The sequence below is a fragment of the Cryptomeria japonica genome, chromosome 4 (genome assembly GCF_030272615.1).
Source record: "Cryptomeria japonica chromosome 4, Sugi_1.0, whole genome shotgun sequence".
Classification (NCBI taxonomy): Eukaryota; Viridiplantae; Streptophyta; class Pinopsida; order Cupressales; family Cupressaceae; genus Cryptomeria; species Cryptomeria japonica.
This window is the reverse complement of record NC_081408.1, coordinates 691,063,180-691,087,186: the sequence shown is the minus strand read 5'-3', so window position 1 is coordinate 691,087,186 and position 24,007 is coordinate 691,063,180. Positions and strand designations below refer to the sequence as shown.

Genomic DNA, 24,007 nt, shown 5'->3' with positions numbered 1-24,007 from the left:
TGTAGCTGACTGCGAAGCTGATATCAGGTCTAGTAGCAGAGAGGTAGATGAGACTGCCTACTAGTTGCCTGTATGTAGTATCATCAACGGGACGAGAATCAAACTTGGCTGATAACTTCAGACCTTTCTCCATAGGTGTAGAGGCAGTCTTGCAATCTATTGTGACATATTCACACATCGCCCCATTGCAAATGGGGACCCCTGCTTTTTGCTTTCTAGGGTTTGTTTTCTGGGTCTTTTAGGATTTTGTCTATTAGCCTTGGCATGATGAGTGTTGTCAGGGGGATCACTGGATAGCAAGCTTTGCCTAAGTCAGGGTGAGTCCACAATGCTCCAAAATTAGGGTTTCTTTGAAAATCTCCCTTAAGCTTAGTTTATGCTCTTGTTGCTTATGGTGTCAGGAGGTCATTGAATCTCAATGAGGGAATTTTGTCTTTTGAGGGTCCGAGTTGGGCAAATTTGGCTAGGACATGGAAGGAAATGGATCAAAGATCTAGCCTAGGGCAAAGTCAAGTGGAAAAGGAGGTGAATTAAGCCTAAAAGAGGAATTTCACTCCTGACCCTTCCAAAGGGTCCCGAGCGAATTTCTCCACAGGACACTCCACCTTAACCCAGGCTCTGAGCTAACCCTGTCCTAGGCTTGGATGAAGGTAAAAACACTTGTGTAAATGAAGAAAGGTGAAAATGAAGCCAGGACTTGAGTTCAAATAGGAATTTCGCTCCTGACCCTTCTAGAGGGTCCAGAGCGAAATTCATGTAAAACCCTATTTTCTACAAAAACTGGAGCTATATGTCGACCTTAAGGATAAATTGGCATGATCATGATGGAAGGAAGCCTAACAAAGTGTGTCCAAGGCATGAAAAAAAGGAAGCAAGTGAAAGATTAGCTCAAAATGAGAATTTCGCTCCTGACCCTTCCAAAGGGTCCAGAGCGAAATTCTTGAAGGACACCTATTTTCCCTTGGAGAGGGTCGAATCCTCGGTTGTATGACATAGATAGGTATGGGGTGACATATCCTTACCTCTTGAGGTAGATTGGAATTGAAAGAATGGAGAAATGTGCTCAAAATTAGAATTTTGCTCCTGACCCTTCCAAAGGGTCCAGAGCGAAATTCATATTTCCTCTATTTTGTTCCTTAGCTTGACCAAGATTGGGACTTCTAAGGCATGGTTTGAGAAAGCTTAATACATGTTTGCCTTGGAGAAGAGGTTTTTGGACTTTGAGATGATGAAAGCTAGCCTGGGAGGAGAATTTCGCTCCTGACCCTTCCAAAGGGTCCAGAGCGAAATCCTCCATTTTGCCTTCCTTTGGCCTTAAAAAACTAGTTGGACCTTGCCTAGACCAAGTTGGATGATGGATTATCTTGATTGTGAAAGGAGGAAGTTGATTTGATCAAGTTTGGAGGAGAATGAAGTGAACCTAAGTGAGAAACTAGCCAAGAGTGAGAAATTCGCTCCTGACCCTTCCAAAGGGTCCAGAGCGAAAATCCTTGAAGACCTCAATTTCTTCCTTGTCTAGGCCAATTTCCTAGTTTCTAAGGCATGTGTGCAGGTGTTTGTGAATTTTCTAGCCTTAGGAGGTGGGTAAAGGTGGATGAGATGAAGGATTCTAGACTAAAAGATGAATTTCGCTCTTGACCCTTCCAACGGGTCTAGAGCGAAATTCTTGAAAACATTCCTTTTCCCCTTTGCCAAAGTCAGGATCAAGATGGAGATGCAAGAAGAACGACCTATGTTTGCCTCCCAAAGAAGATTAAAGTTGGAAAAATCAAGAATCAAGGTCAAAACATGATTTTCGCTCCTGACCCTTCCAAAGGGTCCAGAGCGAAAATCCTTATAGCTCTTGTTTTCTTCCTTGTTTTGGCTAGGTGTTGACATGATGGAGGATGAATTGGTATGTTCTTGCCTTGAGAGGGAGTTGGATGCTTTGGATGATCAAGATTTTAGCCTAAAAGATGAATTTCACTCCTGACCCTTCCAAAGGGTCCAGAGCGAAATTCACTATAAACCTCATTTGTTACCTTGTTTGGGCTTCAATCCTTGTTCCTTAGGTGGAAAATGATCTAAGTTTGCCTCCAAATGGAGATTGAAGTTACAAGAATGAGCAATCAAATCCAAAACATGATTTTCGCTCCTAACCCTTCCAAAGGGTCCAGAGCGAAAATCTACCTAGAACTCATTTCCTTTTTTGTTTGACCAAATTTTGATAAGCAAGGCATGTTGAAAGGAAGAATGGACATGTTGTTGCCTTTGGGAATGTTTGGAAGCACTGAAATGTGAAGGATTGTAGCCTGGAGGGTGAATTTCGCTCCTGACCCTTCTAAAGGGTCCAGAGCGAAATTCCTTCCAAACCTATTTTTTAACCTTGCTTGGGCTTAAAACCTTGTTCCTTGGGTGAAGAGGGATGAAATTTTACCTTGCAAAGAAGATTGGGATTGAAAGGATGAAGAATCAAGTCTAGAAATGGAAATTTGCTCCTGACCTTTCCAAAGGGTCCAGGGTGAAATTTCACTAAACCACCTTTTTTCCCCAATTTTATGCCAGGCAATTGCAGACTAAAGTGTATTGAGATGGGGGAGGTCCTTAGGAGTAACTTCAAGTTGCTAGAAATCATTGAAATTGAAGGAATTGAGCCAAATCAAGAATTTCGCTCCTAACCCTTCCAGAGGGTCCAAAGCGAAATTCCTATAATCACCTATTTTTCCCTTCAAAATAAGTTAAATCCTTGGTTTTCATGGCATAGATGGAAGGGAGGTGGCTTGACCTTACCTTTGAAGGAAAATTGAAGTTGAAAGGATGAAGGAATATGCTCAAGATCAAGAAATTCGCTCCTGAACGTTCCAAAGGGTCCAGGGCAAAATTGTGCAAAACCTATCTTTTCCCTCAAATTTATGCCAAGTCTAGTGTGGATCAAGATTAAAGGTGTCCTTAGGCATGTCCTTGAATTGCCAAGAGTCATCAAAGATGGAGGAATAAGCCTAAAACAAGAAATTCGCTCCTGGCCCTTCCAAAGGGTCCAGGGCGAAATTCTTATAGGGCCGCCTGTCCCTGGGGAGAATCTTGAGCAAGCTTCATTTTAATATCTTCTTGTTGATGATTTAAGGTGGAAAATGCTATGTTGAAATGAATTTGTTATGTGTTCTTAATCATCTTTTGGTTTGTTTTGCAGATGAAAGAAGACCAGGCCAGGGCAAGGACGACTTCCTCCAGTCCAGCATCATCAAGGACGACCAATTTGCCAGCTACCTCTAGAACCTTCACTTTGCCACACTAAGGAACCACAAGATGACAATGAAGGGCGTTGCCAGCATTTCAAGGAAAGGTACACCACCCATCCATCACGTCAAAGACAGAGGAGAATCAAATAAGGTCAGTGCAAGGGTCCGTTGAAGAAGCAGATAGTTTCAAAAGAGTTAATTAAAGTTAGCTTCTCAGCATCATCAAATTGAACATCTACCAAGTTACAAGTGTCAGACAAGGTGGCATCCCAGTCATCACTCCTCCAGTCGGATTGGTCCACCTCAGCGTGTCCAGATTCAATGTACCTGACTCATCAAAGATGACACTAACTTCGATGTACCTACCGCGGTTATCCATTGGTCGAATATTCCAGAGAAGACGTGTCCAAATAATGCAATTATTTCATTGGCCAGAATTGAGTTTGTTGTAACAAACCCTAATTAGGGTTTTCATTGTAAAATCTCGGCCATTGATCTCAAATCAATCAGAGTCGTCTGTTTGTAAAAGGCTCCCTATATAAAGCCTTGGCTCATCATTTGTAAAGGTTAATAGTTAGTTTATAGAGGTTAGAATAGCTAATGATCGATAGTGAATAGAATAGAAATTAGAGTAAAGTAGGAAGAGAAGGCAAGAAATTGTTGCCTTGATTGTAAATGAACCCCTTTTTTATTGAAGATATGGTGAAAAATGTCGTTTCTTTACAATACGCATGGTCTCTTGTTGAATCTTCATTATAGAAGGTAAATAATTAGATTGAATGAAGAAAATTGTTGAATGCACCTATGTGGAATCCGTCTAGTCCACACCACTGGCCTCTTACTAATTGTAAGTGCGCCCTGCGTGGTCAACTGGCATAAAATGAGCTTAATCTTAAGTCGTTACACATCTATTGTTCATGCATTATCTTGAATGGTGATCATTGTCAGATGGTGTACGATTTGAACGTATTGGAAGCATCCCTTAGAAGATCGCACTGAGTTGGTGTCGGATTGTTCAAGCCTAATGGTGAGACCCAGCCCAGTAGGACTCCACCTAGTCATTCATCCATCTTCTCGCATTCTAGGTAGTAGAGTAGACTTCCTGAACCCTGCATCTTTTGCCATTTGTTTGTCTTCCAGTTAGTAAATAGGACTTGTGATTCCAGCAAATCAGACGTTCAGGTCATCGAGTGTAAGTCCCCTTGTGATTCTAGCAAAATCACATCGTACCACAAAGAGCTTATCCACGAGTAGAGATCCTACATAACAGAACCTTGAAGCTTCTCCAATTGATCCTTCTACGATATCTTCAGCATTCAAGAGCTTTATTCAAGAGAGGATAAGGTACCTTTAGGTATTTTATTCTGTGTTTGGTCGTGTACAAAAGACACATCAACATAATCCTGCATACGAAACTTGTCTAACAGAGCCCTAGCATATTTAGACTGAGAAATGAATATACTAGAAAGCTGCTGCCAAACCTCAACACCCAGGCAATAATGCATGAGCCCAAGGTCAGTCATGTCAAAAGACTAGCATAAACTCTGTTTGATTCCTTGAATCAAAGATGCCAAACTGTCGGTGATGATCAAATCATCCACATAAATGACCAGAAGGATGATATCATTGTCAGTAGTTTTGATGTACAAGTTTGAGTCTAAAGAACTCCTCTTGAAGCTTTGATCACTTAAGTACTTATCAATTTTCATGTACCATGCCCTAGGGGCCTGCTTCAAACCATAGAGAGCTTTCACCAGTCTGAGAACCTGGTGTTCTTTACCGGCAACCTTGAAACCTGGAGGCTGCGTCATGTAGACCTCTTCTTGTAGGTCACCATTCAGGAAAGCACTCTTGACGTCCATCTAATGAACCTTCCAGCCAAACTGTGCTGCCATGGCTAGGACTAATCTGATAGTGCTCATATTTGTTGTAGGAGCAAAGGTCTCCTCATAATCAATGTCCTGACGCTGAGCAAAGCCCTTTGCAACTAAACAAGCTTTGTACTTATCCAAAGTACCATCAGACTTGTATTTGATTTTGTAGACCCATTTGCAGCAATGGGTTTCTTCCCTGGTGGAAGATCATAAAGTTCCCAAGTGTGATTCTTCAACAGGCTCTGGTGTTCAGATTGCATAGCCTGTTCCCACTCTAGAATACCTTTGGCCTCGGAGTATGTCTGAGGTTCAAACACACTGTGAATGTTGGCCATGAGAGCAAAATTAACTGTCCCTGCAGGTTTGCTCTTTTTTCGAGCAGTTCTCCCATCGATGAGTTCATCATCCCGAAGATCAGCAAGTGTCTTGGCCCACCATTTAGGCCAGAGAGGAGAAGGACCAACATTAGCATTACGAGATGCTCTATGATCAGGTTCCTCATCAGAAGAATCTGGATCAAAATCAAGTGAAGCATCTGCAAATCTAGGTGATCCTGTAGGAGAAGTCGGAGGTGTATGTACAGGAATCACTGAGATAACTGGAGCTACTGGAGCTGCAGGAGCCCTCCCATCAGGTGGACCTAATGGAAGTCTAACTCCCAAATCATGAGCCTTCATAGGCTGGTCTGCTGAATCGGGAACAGGACAGACAAGCATGAAGGGTCCTTGTTGCTCATCAAAGACTACATCACGACTATACAGGAGACGAGATGTCCCAATGTCGATCAAGCGGTAGGCTTTGTGAAGACTACTGTATCCAGTAAGCATAAGTTTCTGGCTCTTGGCATCCAACTTGGTGCGTGAAGCATCAGGGATCCAAACATAAGCAAGGGAGCCGAAAACCTTCAGATGACTGATTTTGGGCTTGCGACCTGACCAAGCCTCTTCCGGAGTCTTGCCTTTGACCGCCACAATGGGTGACCGGTTCAAAAGGTAGACTGCAGTGTTAACTGCTTCGGAACATGTCTGTGGTTGAGCATGGATCTAGCCATCTCAGTGATTGTTCTGTTCCGAAGTTCAACTACACTGTTCTATTGGGGTGTGGTTAACTGGCGCTTAATGCCATGAATATCACAGAAGCTAGAGAATTCATTAGAACAAAATTCCCCCCCATTATCTAATCTAAGAGCAATAATAGATTTCCCAGACTCTTTTTCAACTAGAGGTTTAAACTTCTGAAATACAGTAAACGCTTCTGATTTCTTTGCAAGAAAATAGACCCACATTTTTCTACTGAAATCATCAACAAACAACAAAAAATACTTGGACCCAAGAACAGAAGGAGTAGCCATAGGGCCGCAGATATCAACATGAACAAGCTAAAGTACCTGAGAAGCCCGCCATGAATCGCCACTTTGGAAGGGTGTGCGATGTTGCTTCCCAGCCTGGCATGCATCACAAACTCCAAGTTGCTAAGTCTGAATCTCTGGCAATCCGAGGACAAGTGCGTCCTGAGCAAGTTGAGCAAGATAGCGCACATTTAAGTGCCCATATCGTTGATGCCAAAGTGTACTGAGAGAAGACTGTCGAGCAGCCATAGCTAGGTCTTGAGAAACACCAGAATCTACAAGTCTGAAAAGACCATGATCCTCAAGATCAACTGCAACAACTGACTGAGTCTCCCGATCAGTGATGGTGCACTGATGTGAACTGAAGGTGACATCCAACCGTGGAGAGTGTCGCAGCATCTGACTGATTGAGAGTAGATTGAGTTCCATCCCTGGAATGTGGAAGACATCGAGGAAAATGAGATTCCTCCCAGCAGACTGAATCTGAATGTTGCCTTTGCCGACAACTGTGTATTCTTCCCCGCCACCAATATAACAGAATCTAAATAAGGTCGGTAGTCAATGAACCAGTCTCGACGGTGGGTGAAATGACGAGAGGCACCTGAATCAATATACCAAGCAGACGATTTGACATGATCTACGGGTCTTTTAGCCATGAAGGCGTAAAAGGCAGATTCTGTCTGCTCAGTGTGCTCTGCACTGTTCGCTTTGGGCTGTGAACTAGATTGCTTAGCTTGGGCAGCTAAGCGCTTCTGACATTCAACCTTCATGTGACCATACTTGTGGCAGTAGTTGCATTGAATGTTCTTTTTCTTGGAGCCTTCTGATGCAGGAGCAAAGGGTTTCTGCTGAGAAGACTGCTGAGAATGAGACTTGCCCTTATCCTTGTGAAAAGATGTAGCAGCAAAGGCTTGTTCTGTGGAGGTGGAGCTGGAACTGCTACCGAACTGCTGTGTCCACCGATCTTGCTAAAGCAGAAGTGTGCAGAGATCTGTGAACTTTAGATCAACACCAGTAGAAATGACGTTGAGAGTTTCGACAAAATGCGCGTAGGACTTGGGTAAACTTTTAAGGGTGATTACCACAATGTCCTCTTCCTCCATCTTGCGTCCAATGGCAAGCAACTGATCACGGATTTCCTGAATCCTATTCAGGTGATCTTGGAGCGATTTCCACTCATCCATGATAATAGAAAACAGAGTGTTCTTGAGAAAGAAGGCCCTGCTTTTATCAGAAGTCTCATGTAGGGTTTTGAGATGCGCCCATATCTCGGCAGCTATTTTGCCAGATGGAATCTGAGGGAGTTGATCATCAGCTACGGATAATTTGAGAAGCATCGCTGCCTCCCGATTATGCTGGTCATATGCAACCTGATCAGGACTAGTTGTAGTCGGACGCTGAGTAGTACCCAGAACCACCTGATCGCTACCGCGATATTCGAAGATGGTTAGCATTCGCTGCTTCCACGTGCTATAGTTCCTACCATTGACCTTCTGATTTCCCTCGAGCAGAATATTCGTCAGAGATGCCATGGCACGAATTTTTGTGAAAAACTGAGAAGGCACGTACTTCGAGGCAAAATGTCGGAGGACCCAAAAAAATGAAGAGGTGCCCGGAAGAGAGCTTGAAAAACCTAGAAAGAATATGCTATCAGAATCTAGATCCCCTGGCTCGAAAATCGAGGCACCCAAAAAAAACGAACGATAGCCCAATTGAGCTCTCGAAAAACCCACCACGAATCTATGCTCAGAAAAAAATCGATTGAATCTGGAGGGTCAAAACCCTAGCCGAAAGTCAGAAAACGTAGGTTTGACCAAGTTGCAAGTTGCAGAAAAAATGACAGGTCTGTACTGCGCCGAAAAATGTCGAAAACCCTCGCCAGACAGACGCAAACAGGAAGAATCTTGTTACACGGGATGAACACAATCCTTAACAACCTCGAAAAATAGAAGATTTCAAAAAAACGGAAAAAATTCTTTCAAGAACTTTTGTTTGAAGAACTTTTGAAAACAAAAAATTTCCAAAAATCTGCAGCGAAACCAAGAGGCCCGAAAAATCTCAGAAAAGAATTCACAAATTCTTTATTCGGGCTCTAATACCATATTACGAAGTAATTGGTAAAATATTTGCTTAATATTAACAGAGATCAATAGATCTTTATATACAAGAAGAAAGACGATGTTTCCTTAGGAAACGATCGTGAAGAATAGAAACATTCTATTCTAGCTAACAGCTAACTAAGTATTTACGGAATATTACAGTAGATAACCATTAATAATAAATAGAAACTATCTATTATCGTAATACAAATAACTCTGTATATTGTAAATTGTGATACCACACAATATGTCAAATAGATGATAAGAGTCTCAAAACCCTCATATAGCTAAGAAGATTGTTGATGGTTTGTTTGGTTACTCTGTTGATTTTGATTTATATGAGCACTGTGTGGAAAACCATTAAAGTAATATTGTCTTTATTATTTAATGGTCATTTTTGTTAATTCATTTAGTAACTTTCTATTTCTACTTTTTGTTTAGAAACATCGTCTTGTAATTTCTTATTTATGGAGCCTTTCATCTTCATTGTTAATACATTCAATTACCATTTCATGGTGCTAGAGCTAGATCATTTTTTTTGACAAAAAAATTTTCAAATAAAATTTGTGGCTAAACCTGAAAGTAAAGAAATTTTTATCCAATTTTTTATCAAAAATTGAAAGCTTTGAAATTCGCAGGAAGTTTTTACTAAAATCGCAGAGTCTCTGAAAATCACGGCTTGTTAATACATTCAATCACCATTTCAAAAACAACATATAGCTTCATTTGAATCTAGCTGTATTTACTTTCTAAAGTATAAGTTTGTTGTATTTTCTATATTTAAAAAGTTCATAACACTCATTGAGAAATAGATAGAAGAAAATAAAGTTATACAGAATGAATAATGGTGATAAATTTTGCTCTAGGGATTTTAATGGTAATGTAAGCATAAAAAGATTGTTAGACAGAAAGCAACTACATATAGTCCCCAACAAAATGGAGTGGAAGAAAGGATACACAAGGGTTATATGTGATAAATTATTATGACATGTAAGAGCATACACGAGGGAGGTTAAATTGGAACCTTGACCAGCCTTATATTGGCAGCTGTTCTGATTGACTCATTGATGTCAACCCTCAGCTTGTGTGTTGTCATTGATAATATGTTGATGATGATGGAAGTATGTAATGTCCCCACTTCGAAATAGAATTTAATAATAAATAATAATAATAAAATTTAAATATTAGAGATTAAATTAAAATATAAAAGAATATAATTAAATATAATTAATTAAAATTTATATAAGTTAATGAATGGCCAAAAGACATGGAAGGAAAAGTTGTGATTCCCTCAACAATGAGATATAAAAAGGAGAAGAGAACCTCATTTGAGAGGGGTGATAATTGGGAAATGAGAAGGGCCCATCTGATTTAAATAAGAAATGCAGACCTGATCATGAAAGGTTATGTCCTTTTCAAAGGGCAGAAATAATGAAGAGTTGCACTCTTTCAAAAAGATGCTAATGGTGAAAGGGTGTATCCCTTGCCAAAGGGCATGCATGATGAAGAGGTGTGACCTCTCCCTCACATTGAGAGATATAAAGGAAAGGAATCAAAGCATCCAGGAACATCACCATGGATTGGATCAATTCAGAACTGTTACTAAGTTACAGGCAGTACCATCTTGGTTCTTGATGTCATACTTAATTTCATATATATTCATAATTCATAGAGGAAATTATAAAGTCTGCCAGCAAGGAATATACATAGAAACTGCCAGGAAGGGAAAAGAGAGGAGGGAATAAACACGGAGTATTGATCTGAGTCTGCCAGTAAGGTAAGAAAGGAGCACGGGAAGAATCTCCAGGTCTGCCAGAATAGGAAAATAGGAGCAGGCAGCAACAGGTATGTAGAAGACCAATTTTTGTTAGAATATTAAAGTATAGCAGTCAACAAATTATAATTATATTAAATCTTATTGATATATCATTAATGGTAACTGTTGTGTATAGTGTTAATCAAATAGAAGGCATTAATATGATATTAATTTGAGAGACAAATTAGATAAATAATATTAATAAATAATAATTAAAATGATAATAGTGTCAGACTGGACGTATAAATATATATCTGCGCATTAATTCTGGAATACATAATACAATTAAATTCAGGCTGCACAAAATATTGTAATGCTGTAACTCCATATGATGCGACTAATATAAGGAATAATAAATTCAGTAAAATGGAATAATGGTAATAAATGGTTAATACTGATACAAAGATACTAACAGAAAATATTGATAACACAATACAAGGCACTAATGTAATATAATCAAATGTGACAATTATATCAGATATAATGGATTATCATAATGTGATGAATTGAAAAATATGATAAAATTCATTGTAAATGAGGGACTCTCTTAAGTACGCCACTCCATAGTGGATGCCTAACACCTGCCACATGGAGCCAAGAGGGGTGAGGCATCTGCTCTTGGGTTTAAGTGAGAAGGTGGTTGTGATGAGTGGGAACGGCGATAGAACACCTCGCTGGATATGCCACTCCATGATGGATGCCTAACACCTGCCATATGGAGCCAAGGGGGATATGGTATTCTGCCCTTGGGCCTAGGAGGGATGGTTTCTTGGGCACCCTATCCAACTAGTGGACTAAAGGAATTGATTAGTAACTGACTGACAAACTGACTTTATATAATAATCTGATCTCATCTAGGAAATATAATAATCTGATTATATTCAACAAATATAATTCAACAGTCATTAATATAGCAAATTTGATATCATTTAATATAATTCATATTTCAGTTTAAGTATTATTTCATATATGTTCTCTAATTTTGTTGCAGGAAAACAATATGCAAAGGTATGCCTATAAAACTCAATTACTTATTTATAGATTTGGCCAAATTTGGGTTAAATTAAAGCGTAACTAATTAGGGGACATTACAAAGTATATGTTGCTGATGTGTTGTGTTGTGATAAGGTGTTGTCATTGATGTATAGTGCAGATGATTGATGGTTGAAGATGTTCATTGTTGTGGATGTCCACCTTCTTGGTGTTGATGTCTACACTCAGTATATTGTGACACTTGTATGATGATGTTGGTGTCTACACTCAGTATATTGTGACTCTTGTATGATGTTGTTGGTTTGTTGAAGAACAGTGATGGTGCTGATGCTCATGTTTGGATGGCAGAGATGTCATCATGGTGTTATCATATTAAGATGAGGATGAGAAGCATGATGATAAAGTGGATATGTTGCTGATGGTCTTGTACTCGCTACAAGCTGTTGTGATGTCTCTCTGGTTGCTCCTAAGTGATCAAATGATGCTACAGGAAGATTCTAATCGTTGAAGATTGATGAGGTGTGAAAGTGCAGGAAGTGTGTTGAAGACTGTTTGGAGAATGCTCTGCATTCCCCCACATTTAATGATGTGGTCTTGCAATATGGAGCTTAACTTGTTGTTTTGTGAACATTGCACTCCTATCTTTTCAGGTCATAGGTGTTGCATAAGATGTGTCTGGTAATCGCAGTATGTTAGCAGGTTGATGGTTTGTTAAGATTGGTTGGGAAAATGCTCCACATTTCTCTGCGTTGTTACCTTTGCTACCACGACATGGGGGAGGTTCTTATAATGTTTGTGCTATGTCTCTATTTAGCTTTCAGGTGATGATGCGTACTGCAAGTATGATTGTTGATGTTTTGTTTCATGATTGTGTTGTCTGGGCATCCGAGTATGAAGAACTCTGTATAAGTTTGGTTGTGCCAGCTTGTATTTGCATGAAAGTGTGAAAGAAGTATATGGAAGTGTTGTTGAATGTTCAAGGGATGTCTCTATGTGGTCTGCATGGCAGGTGTTGATCTTTTTGGTGTCACATATTGTAATGTCCCATTTTCAATATGCCCTAGTTATGACCTAAAAATTACAAATTACACCAATTAGGGTTAGGGTTTTAACTCTTACCAAATAATCTCTTGTTTAATATAGTGAGATCTTGTATTAAATCCTGCACACAAAACATAAGAGCATATACATAGATACATATTCGGCTTATTGTTAGGATTAAACAGCATTTCATTATTATTCAATTACTAATTGTACAGCACATAAGAGTTGGGGAAAGAGACATGAAGGATTTGCTTGTAGCCATTTCTACATCAAGCCCAAGATAGGTTGCCTTCTACAACCCTCTTGCTCCACTTGGTGGCTCATACTTACTTACCTCTCAAGTCCCCTTTCTCCTAGGCTAACAATGTCTTGTGAGCTCAGGTAGAGAATGTAACTGGGTGACTTGACTCCTCAAGGTAAGGACTCTCAAGGTCCTAGATGCCGCTTGGGTTATTCTAGAACAGTCTACTTACAAGTCCCTCATTACCCCTCCATTACATCTCATACCCGTCCCCCACAAGGATGTATTTCTAATTTGCAAACACACTTAATTATCCTTTAAAGATGTATGTTACATATTTACAATGAATGATGTAGACCATAAATATATTAAATACATTTTAGCATGTCTAACTGACATAGTTGTAAGTGCCTAAGATAGCCAATTCATAATAGGACATGATTAACTCTAATTATTGTTACTATAATCAAATCCAATGATGACAGATTAGTGTCTTAATGCTGAGTTCATAATGATGTGGAGTAAATTCAGAATATTAATGCTGAGATCATTATGTAAAAATATTGATTGGTCTGCCATATGATAGAAATAAATAAGATGTTACTTATAATTCTGAGATTAGATTGAACTGATAATAATGCAGTGGTGTCCCTGATTATCCCTTATAAGTATGTGTCCGTATCGTGCCAAGAGGCAGTGCTTTATGAACCGATTCAATGAAGAATGTCAATAAGATAATTCATGGTTTCTGAATGTGTTTTTATCTGATTGTACTTGACTGCCTGATTGAGAGGGATCAATTCCCTTCTTATACTATGCAAGTGAGGTATGATGCCTCCAAGAGACATACCCAATGTCTCTTCTTAACAAATGGATGATTATCCTAAATACCGATCAGTATTCTAATCGATTGTTACTTTGCTTGTCTTATCATTATTAATCGATGTTACTTTCAATGTTGTTTATCCCAAACATTCCTCCTAATAGCACCACCCCTTATAGTATAATGCTGTGTTTCCCTTAGGTAATTACTATAAATCATAGTTGATTTGTTGCATAACTGTTTGTTTAACAGTCCGAGCCTAATTGATCAGCTTCGATGGTGTAATCTCCCAATCAATGTAGGGTCATGACAGTCTGCCAATGAAGACTTAATTAGTTTCTTAATCAATGCCTTCCCTTATAGACCTCCACCTTTGTTAGACCCTTTGTCTTTGTATATCCTTTTATTGTAGCTTCCTCATATGTAATCAGCTATTTCATTAAGATATCCATTTGATTAGAATTGCTTTTTGTCAATCCTATTTTCTTTTTTGGTATAGTATTTAATCATTATTGATACTATATCGGCTTGAGTCTTATTTATAAATTCATCTCCATATGAGACTTCTGAATTTGGACTGTCTCCCAGAGCTAACCTTTGGATGAGGACCTCATTATTAGGATTTCAAACAGGGGACATGACACATATTGTCTGGTGTTGGTTTTCAGGGTGATTATCAGTTATCTGGGCGATAGGGCTTGTTCTTTTGCTTTGGCTATGCCTTTGGGGTCTACGCCAACATTGGAGATTGTGATGAGGTGTATTTGGGTCCTACTATGCCTTGTGGGGATCCACATTGAGTAGATTCTTTTAGAAGATGTGTTTTGGGTCGACTGGTTATGGGCTAGATGTTACCATGTTGCTGACTTGGGAGGATGTGCGCCAACATGTGTGATATTTGGGGATGCATTGGAAGATGTATTATGTTGTCTTTAGATCCTTTATATCTCTTGGATAGGACCAGCTTTCATAGAAAAAATGTTTTGTTGGGATCATTCCTTGTCCCTTGCTCCAGCCAGCCTAATTGGAGTTTTGAGATGTCAAGAAGGATCCATATAGAAGGTCATTTCATTTGCAAAGTGTGTGGATTGTAGAAGATGTGAATTTGAGGCAGTGGAAGTGTGTGGTGGAAGTTCTAGTGCTGAATTGTCAAATGGTTGCTTGAGGCAGTGTATCAAGAGCAGCTACATTCCAGGGAGATTGTTGGATGCATTGATGCTAAAGGCTTATTCATTGTAACTCATATTTTCATGTATCTTGCTCAAAGATAGTGAGTCTCCTTGGCAAGTTCTTTGTATCTTGTCCTAAGGTAGTGAACTTCAGCTGCAAGTCCTTTCTGGGAACAGTGAGCTTCCTTAGGCAGTGAGCCTTAAAACAGATTGTAATATTGTTCATATATTGGGAGTTGACTCTCACCGTGGTTTTTCCTTTCTTAGGTTTTCCAAGTAAATCTGCTGTTCTCTTATGTATTGGTTTGCATTCTCTTTTCCGTTAATAATCTATCATTCTTATTGAACTTGGATACATAAAGTTCAGCATGCTTTCATTGTTTAAGTTATATCCATCCCATTTCTGCATATAAAGGAAACTGAATTCTAGTCCAGCCTTTGACAAGGATACAAGAAAAGAACTAAAAAACTTACAAGGTATAAAATTTATATTGTAAACAGATAATACTACTTAGAAAGCAACATGATATTCTTTTCAAAAACAGCGAAAAGCCATCATAACAATAAACTTCAACAAGTTTGAACAATGATAAGAGGAAAGAATTGTGCACACACCGCATGACTGGTTTTATAAGGCTGAATCCCTTTGAAACCATGCTCTCTTAATTTTACAGGTTCAGCTAGCTTATTTTTAGTAGCAGAATCAACGAGTAAAGTTTTTATATCATGGGAATCACTCTCCTTTAAAGATCCCTTCACCTCCAGAATCTTTTTTTGTGCTTGTGCCTGTGTCTGTATGAAGAAATCAGGTCAAGTCAGATTTAATGCAAGGAATTTTTTGAATTAAGAAATTTGTATGGTAGATAAAATATTTGAGTGAGAAATAAAGATATCTAGAACAAATCATTTCCCAAAGAAATCCTTCCTTAAAAACTGAGAACAACTTACATATCAACAATGTTATCATCTAGATAGACATCATAATCTTTTGTATTTACTAAAATTGTGCTGAAAATTATCCTGGATAGTATACACTGTAATTTCTTGAACCTATGATAGGATGATATCACGAGAGGCACAGAAGTCCAGAAGCCTTATAAACTATTAAATTTTATGGAATGTGAATAGAAAGAAATACAATATAAAACTAAATCAAACATAAGACAAAATCAATCACAAACATTTAATGAAAATTAGCACATTATATATATGTTACACCAAGATGTCATAATAAAGGAAATGCCCAGAGTTAACATAAAGGTAACTTTTGGGAATGCAAAGTAGACATACAGAAAGAAACGGTTTGATTGTAAATACCTAGTAATTCCTAATTAATTTGTAAATTTATAAGTTCTGATCAGCTGGCAATAAAATTTGGAATGTTTGATAAAATATTTTGGACACGTTTCTGATTCTATAAGAATACCTGCATGCGTGTGACCACAACCCATATAGGATTTGTCAGCAATACATTCAAGCACCTGCCCACAATGCAGGACAAAAGTTAAGACCAAAAGGCCACTGTAGTGAGACAGCAATTCATTTTGTAAGAGAACTCTGATCCTAACATTCTGGTCTATACTCGCTGTACAAAATCCAATATTATACATTTCCAAATTGTTCACATTTAATATGTGTCTATTATTTGAAACTGAAAAGCAAAAAGGCAATTTCATGAAAGCACAACTGATTGTGCAATTTCTAAATACAAATTTGTAACTACCCACAGATTACACTGAAATACATACCCAGCCAATGCTGCAGAAAGAAGTGAAGAGAGCATGCCAACAGAGCCATCACCTGTGCCTCTCTTCTGATGTCTAAGTGCAGTAGCCTCTGCTCTTGTTCTAAAGATCTGGTAGAAATAATAGTAAACACCCTACATGTCAAGAAGACTTTTGTTAGATCCTGCAGTGTTTTGGAAAAAAAAATATCAGCAATTGTTGTTAGTAAATGCAAAGAAATGAGATAGAGAAATTTTCTAGGAATGAATTACTCCATAAAGAGAAGCAGCAATATATAGATTGAGAAAGGTACTATTACATCCACCATATTAAATGGTACAACAACCATATCAAAAGAGAGTAAAACAAGTTCACTAAGAGCTGCAAAATCTACAACCACCACAACCTTCTTTAATGACCTACACTTAATCACACTTATTACATACACTTTATCCTAGTATCATACTATATATACATATACTAATTCCCCCCTTAATGACTAAATCAGAAACAACACGAAGCCTGTCCCAAAATTTGAGAAAGTAACTAGGGCCAAGTGGTTTATTCATTAAATTAGCAGTCTGATCTTGAGAAAAATAAAAACGAAGAGAAGTGTCTTCACAATTCACCAGATGCAAAATATACAAATAATAAAATCTCAATGTGTTAGTTTGAGCATGATAAACTAGATTGTTCACTGACTTCAATACTCCCTGCCTATGACAAAAAAACAGAGTAGGAGTATGCTGAGGTATGTAAGAATCTGTCAAGATCCTACATAACCAAACTACATGGCAACTAGCACTTACAGCTGCTTTGTTCTCAGCTTCAATGGATAAAGGTATAGTTTGTTGAAAGGAGAAGATGTAGCTTATTGTAGACCACTGATTATCCATAGATCCTGCCCGATCAGAGTCTGAATACACAATTGAACCATGATCTTCGATCCTCTATTAGAACATGCCAAAGTCAAAGAGTGCCTTTGACATACTGCAAAACTCATTTTGTAGCTATCCAATTAGAAAGCTTCAATCTTGACAAAAACTTGATAGAGATAGCTAACAACAAAGCAAAGATCCAATATAGTGGTTGTATGATATATCAAGCTGAACTGTTTGTGGTGTGATTCTTCAACTAGGGATAAATCTTCAGAGGTTGACAAATTCAGCCCAATCTCTGAAATGGTAATTGCATGAATTAATTATAAAGACGAAAGGATACATATATAAGCAATTACAAGATGATGTTTCTAAACGAAACAATCGTGAATGAAAGACTGAAATAAAAACTAACAAAAACAACTAAATATTATATAATGACCATTAAATAAACATGAAATACTTTAATACCCTCCCTTAATGGTCATCTTATCAACTACACCATGTTGCCCCCTAAATTTTACAAACTTGTTTAGGCTCAGAGACTTGGTGAGAATGTCTACAGTTTGGTCTGTAGTTGGAACATACTGCAAGACCACAGTTCCATCTTCAACAAGCTATCGGATGAAATGACAATGAAGCTCTACGTGTTTAGTTCACTCGTGGAAGACTAGATTCTTGGCAAGTTTCAACAACCCTTGATTGTCACAGAACAAGGGTGAAGGCCCTGCTTGAGACATTTTCATGTCAAAAAGCATCCTCCATAGCCATAGTGCCTCACATGTTGCTTTAACAATTCCCTGATTCTCTGCTTCTGTCAAGGAAAGAGCTACTGCCTGCTGCTTCTTACTGGTCCATGTGACTACACCCGTACCAAGACTAAAGACATAACCAGAAGTAGACTTCCTGTCATCAACAAAACTTGCCCAATCTGACTCTGTAAAACCAATCAGCCGAGGATCTTTGCTCCTACTATATAGAATGCCAAAGTCTAGTGTCCCTTTCACATATCTCATACACACTTTGTTGCAACCCAATGTTCTGCTTTAGGGGCTATCATGAAACGAGATATGTAGCTCACAGCACAACTAAGATCAGGTCTAGTGGTTGTAAGATAGATAAGGCTGACAACTAGTGAATTTAATTTGGCTGATGATTTCAGCCCTTTCTCCATAGGTGTAGATGAAGGTTTGCAATTTTCCATTCTGAACTTATCCAGCAAACTCCTGGCATACTTCGACTGAGAAATGAAAATGCTACCACATGTCTGCTAAACCTCTACACCGAGACAATAATGCAAAAATCCCAAATCTGTCATATCAAACACCTGACACAAGTTTTGTTTGATTTGCTCAAGAAACTGTACTCTATTACCAATGATGATGATATCATCCACATAGATGACAAGAAAAATAATATCATTACCAGCACTCTTGACATAAAAGTTGGGATCTGAAGGACTTCTCTAAAAGCCATGTTCAGCCAAGTATTGATCAATCTTGATGTACCATGTCATGGGAGCCTACTTTAGGCCATAAAAAGCCTTCACCAATTTGCATACCTGGTGCTATTTACCTACAACCTTGAAACCTTGAGGTTGCATCATGTAGACCTCTTCCTCCAAATCACCATCGAGGAAGGCATTTTTCATATCCATTTGATGGACTTTCCAACCAAATTGTGCTGCAATGGCTAGAACCAGTCGGATGGTGCTCATCTTTGTTGTAGGAACAAAGGTTTCCTCATAGTCAACACCTTTCTACAAGAAGCCTTTAGCTACCAACTGAGCTTTGTATTTATCAAGCCTTCCATTAGCTTTGTACTTGACTTTATAGACCCATTTGCAGCCAATGGGTTTCTTCCCTGGTTGAAGATCTGACAGAACCCAAGTGTTATTCTTCAAAAGACTATGATGTTCAACTTTCATAGCCTTTTCCCATTCAAGTTTACCTTTTGCTTCTGAATAAGTCTGGGGCTCATAAACACTCTGAATGTTGATCATAAGAGCAAAATTGACTGTGTTCTTCTTATTACTCTTGCCTCTAGAAGATCTACCCTCAACAAGCTCATCATCTCAAACATCACTGATAAGCTTTTCCCACCACTTAGGATGGAGAGAAGTGTTGACTTGGTGGCTAGCACCTCCTTCGAGGTTCGTGACATGGCTTAAACGCCTCCCATGGATCTAGGTAAGTCCGGTGTTTGTAGCGGGCATTGATAGCTCGAGCTTTTGACGCAATGGCAAACATACCTACAATTGGTATCAAAGCCTTGGGTCACGGGTTCGAATCCTAGGAGATCCCCTTCATTTCGTCGGTACTGAGGGGGAGATTGTTGACTTGGTGGTCAGCACCTCCTTCGGGGTTCACGACATGGCTTAACCGCCTCCTGTGGATCTAGGTAAGTCTAGCATTTGTAGCGAGCGTTGATAGCTCAATCTTTTGGCGCAATGGCAAACATACCTACAAGAAGAACTATCTACTTCCAAATCAGGTGTATCAGCATGACTTTGTTTGCCTGGAATAAAATTATCTAGATGCTGATCTTGGTTCTAGTAAGGGAACTCTGGTGGAACAATGTCATGCCTAGGAGATTCCACAACTGCAAGTTCAGAATCATCAGAATCCCTCCCTTTAGGTGGAGCTAATGGAAGCCTAACACCTATATCTTTTGTATGTAGAGGCTGATCTTTAGGATGCTGGATGGGAGAAGAGAGCCGAAAGGACCCACCTTCTTCATCTAAAACCACATCTCTATTGAATGTGAAATGCTGAGAAGATTTAGAATCAATGTACCTGGTAGATTTTTTGACATGGTTTGCTAGTCTTTTGGCCATAAATGCATAAAAGGCAAACTCTATGCGATTTTGCTGATGGAAACCCACACGAAAACTAAAAGAACAAGTCGTGATTCTGAGAACCAACGCACCCATGAATTTTAAACACCACGATAATTTTACGAAATTTCTAGGAATAAACCACGAACTTTGTTTTTCAAAGAATTCACCAAAAAAATCTTCATTGGCTCTGATACCATGAAATTGTAATTGCATGAATTAATTATGAAGACGAAAGGATACATATAAGCAATTACAAGATGATGTTTCTAAACGAAACAATTGTGAACGAAAGACTGAAATAGAAACTAACTAAAACAACTATATATTACACAATGACCATTAAATAAATGTCATATCCCTATGAAAAATAGTACTAAACATTGATGTATTCTTAATTTTGACATTGATTTAATATATATGTATAACTGCACAGAAAAACACAGTCCAAAAACTTAATAATGTACTAAGTTGTTTATCAATTATAGAATACTGAATCTATATATAAAACAGTGTTTTATTAATTTAATTCATTAAACATTTATTAACTAAAATGAATATTTCTAAATGAATAAACAAATTATAATCAGGACAATTACTATGAGAATCGGGCCCACGTCTATACAGATTAATAATTCCTCAGTATTTGTTTAGGCAACTATCCGATATAACTTAACTACTGTTAAACACTAATGATAATTTTATGCGATCGTTTATTTGACCGCGATTTTTAACTATCGTGATTAAAAAATAAATGTCACGATTCTTCTAAAAAAAGACGTGACCCTTGTCTACAAGTAGCGGCAACTATAAAAGATCGCCTTGGCCTCATTTGGAAGAAAGGAGGAAGAAAAAATAAGAAGAAAAGAGGACGGAGACTTTACAGTCGGGATTCGTAGCAGCAATAAAAGCAACGCACCAGGTATGTTTGCATACTCAGATTTTATGAGATGGATTGAATTTCGTATGTTACCTAATTTATTACAGCATCAATTCCACTAAAAGGTTATAATCGTACCATAACAGCATCTTCTCTGATCATTGTATGTCTAATAAAAATATATGCTGCCTATAATCAAAATACGATAAGAAATATGAATTTGACCAGAATTAAGTATATGGCATAAATTCATATGTTTACAATCTGATAAGTAGGATCTGTCTTTGGTATCATCAATCAGGAACAGTAAATGAACTAAATTTAAGATACAGGCTGCTTATTAGTTTGTCCCAGGTTTCTGCGTCATTTCCTTTCAAAATACATTAAATTGGGAAGAACTAATAAATGCACAGACTAACAGTTCTCAACAGTAAAACAGATTAGAACAATGCTCTGTTCTTGTAACTATCAAACTAGTTCCTACTGTACCAGGTTACCAGTGGATCTGTAGGGGGGTCAATTGCCCACCCAAGTACTCCACCAACTGAGTAAGAATGAACCAGTAGGCCAGGAGGGCAAGTGACTGCTCCTGGACTTGGGTTTGGCATGATGAACCACCTCTACCACTCGCTGTCTCTCTCTGGGCAAGTGGAAAACTGATCACATCATTAATAACATGGCTAAGTCTAAACCAAACAATCACTGATGTTCTGCTGTAAATATTAATGAACTCTCCGTTCCCTAATCAATTTTCTGTCAGGCATATAAGTGTATGTTTGAAACTGTTGAATAGGACTTCTTCCTGTTTTCTGATATTTTCTCTCTCTTAATTCCAGGCCACTATAACTGTGTGAGAATTTAATTAAAAGGATCACTGTCATTGTTCAAATCGGTTCTGCTGTGTAACAAGTAAATATGAATTTACTATCTTTGTTGTTAATTTGTCTTAATTTTACAATTGTGGATTAAACAATTTACTAGTTTCTGAGATTATTTCTCTATGGTTTAACCAGGTAAACCTAACTGCATTGTGCAATTAAATAGTGACATTACAATAAACATAAATTACTTTAATGATCTCCACAGGTGTAGAAGTTGAGTTACAATTTGCCATCCCAAAACGCTCCAAAAGACTCCTAGCATACTCAATTTGAACAATGAAAGTTTTATGCCAAAACTCAATTCTTGGTGTAGAAGGCCTAGATCTAACATTTCAAAAACTGCACACAACTTTGATTTCACTTGCTAGCCTGCAATCTCTATGCTACCTCTAATGGCAAGATCATCAACATATTCAATTATACAATATCATTACCATCACTTTTGACATAAAGATATGGATTAGAAAGTCTCATTTTGAATGCAGAATCTTTTAGATGTTTGTCAATTTTAAGATACCAAGCTCAAGGTGTCTGCCTAAGCCCTTAAGAGGACTTCATTAACTTGTAAACCAAATGCTCACATCAAGGAACCTGAAAACCTTCAAGCTACACAATATAGACTACCTCATCCAAGTCCCTGTTCAAGAAGGCAGTTTTGGCATCTATTTGATACATCTTCCAACCAAATAGAATGACAATGGAGAGAAGCAACCAAAATGTGACCATCTTTACATCAGGAGCAAAAGTCTCTTCAAAGTCTGTACCTTCATGTTGTGAATATCCATTAGCAACAAGATGTGCCTTGTAATTTTCTAATGAACCACCACTTCTCATTTTACTTTATAGACCCATTTGCACCCAATAAGCTTTTTGCTTGGAGGCAATTCGACTAACTTCCAAGTTTGATTTTTCATCAATGCATTATATTCAACCTTCATAGCAACTTCCCATTCTAGTATCCCTTGTGCCTTAAAACACTTTTGTGGTTCAGAATCCTGAAAAAGATCAGAAAATAGAGAAAATGAATATAGTCAATCATTGAACCAGTGATCATTTTTCCTTTTCTCCAAGGACATTCATTTGATTGAGGAAGTTCATTCACATGTACTTATCCAAAGTAGAATAGTACCATTTATGTCTTTATGTGTCTCAAGTGAATGTTCCAAAGGAAAGTTCGCAATTGGAGCCTTAGTTGGACTAGTAACACCTCTAATCTTGCATCTCTATGTAATGTCCCCACTTTGAAATACAAGTTAACGGTGATTAATAATAATAAAATTAAAATTAAAATATACAAGTATAATTAAATATAATTAAATTCTAATTAAGTTAATGAATGGTCAAAAGACATGAAATGAAAGGTTGTGACTCCCTCAAACATGAAATATAAAAGGGAGAAGAGAACCTCATATGAGAGAGACAATTTGGAAATCAGAAGTGCAGATCTGATTTAAATGAGGAGTGCAGAACTGATTGTGAAAGGTTGTGTCCCTTTCAAAGGGCAGAAATAATAAAGAGTCACGCTCTTTCAAAGGTGCTAAGGGTGAAAGGGTGTGCCTCTTGCCAAAGGGCATACATAATGAAGAGGTGTGACCTCTCCCCCACATTGAGAGATATAAAGGAAAGGAATCAAAAGCCTCCAGTGATATGACCAACGATCAGACCAGTTTGCACTGTTATTAAGTTACAGGCATTAATTAGCCATGGGGAATGTTGTGACATTTTCACACATCACCCCGTTGCAAATGGGGACTCCCCCACTTTTTTGCTTTTTTAGGGTAGATGTTTCGCTTAGGTTATCTTAGTTTAGCAGTAGTTTCCTAGTTTTAGCCTTTGCTTATGAGAGGATGTCGATCAAAATGCAAGAGGATGTTAAAATTGATAAAATTATCCAAGTATCAGGTCATCTTAGAGTTTTGATTTATTCTTGCTAGGTGTTGAGTTTCAATTTTGCCTTGAAATGAGAGTGAAAAATGATAAAAATGTTGCGAATTGGTGTGATTTCTATGCACAGGTGCTAAAGGTCCCTATAGGAGTCGTCTTTTCACTCCTAGGAGGTAAAAAAAGTTTAAAATGCACAAAATCCTAATGGAACTGTTGTGACGTTTTCACACATCGTCCCATTGCAAATGGGGACCCCCACTTTTTGCTTAAGATTAGGTGTCTTAGTTTTCTTAGTTTCT

The 24,007-nt window shown here is 38.1% G+C and overlaps 1 protein-coding gene across 1 annotated transcript in view; it reads right to left on the bottom strand.

Annotated features, from left to right (window-relative positions):
- LOC131041559 (peroxisomal nicotinamide adenine dinucleotide carrier) overlaps positions 1-24,007 on the bottom strand; it is a 53,777-nt gene that overhangs the window by 17,281 nt on the left and 12,489 nt on the right. Inside the window, exons 4-6 of the mRNA XM_057974686.2 lie at positions 16,374-16,504; positions 16,052-16,106; positions 15,241-15,417 (exon numbers count right to left, since the gene is read on the bottom strand). Coding sequence (XP_057830669.1) covers positions 15,241-15,417; positions 16,052-16,106; positions 16,374-16,504 — 363 coding nt within the window. The remainder of the gene's footprint in view (positions 1-15,240; positions 15,418-16,051; positions 16,107-16,373; positions 16,505-24,007) is intronic.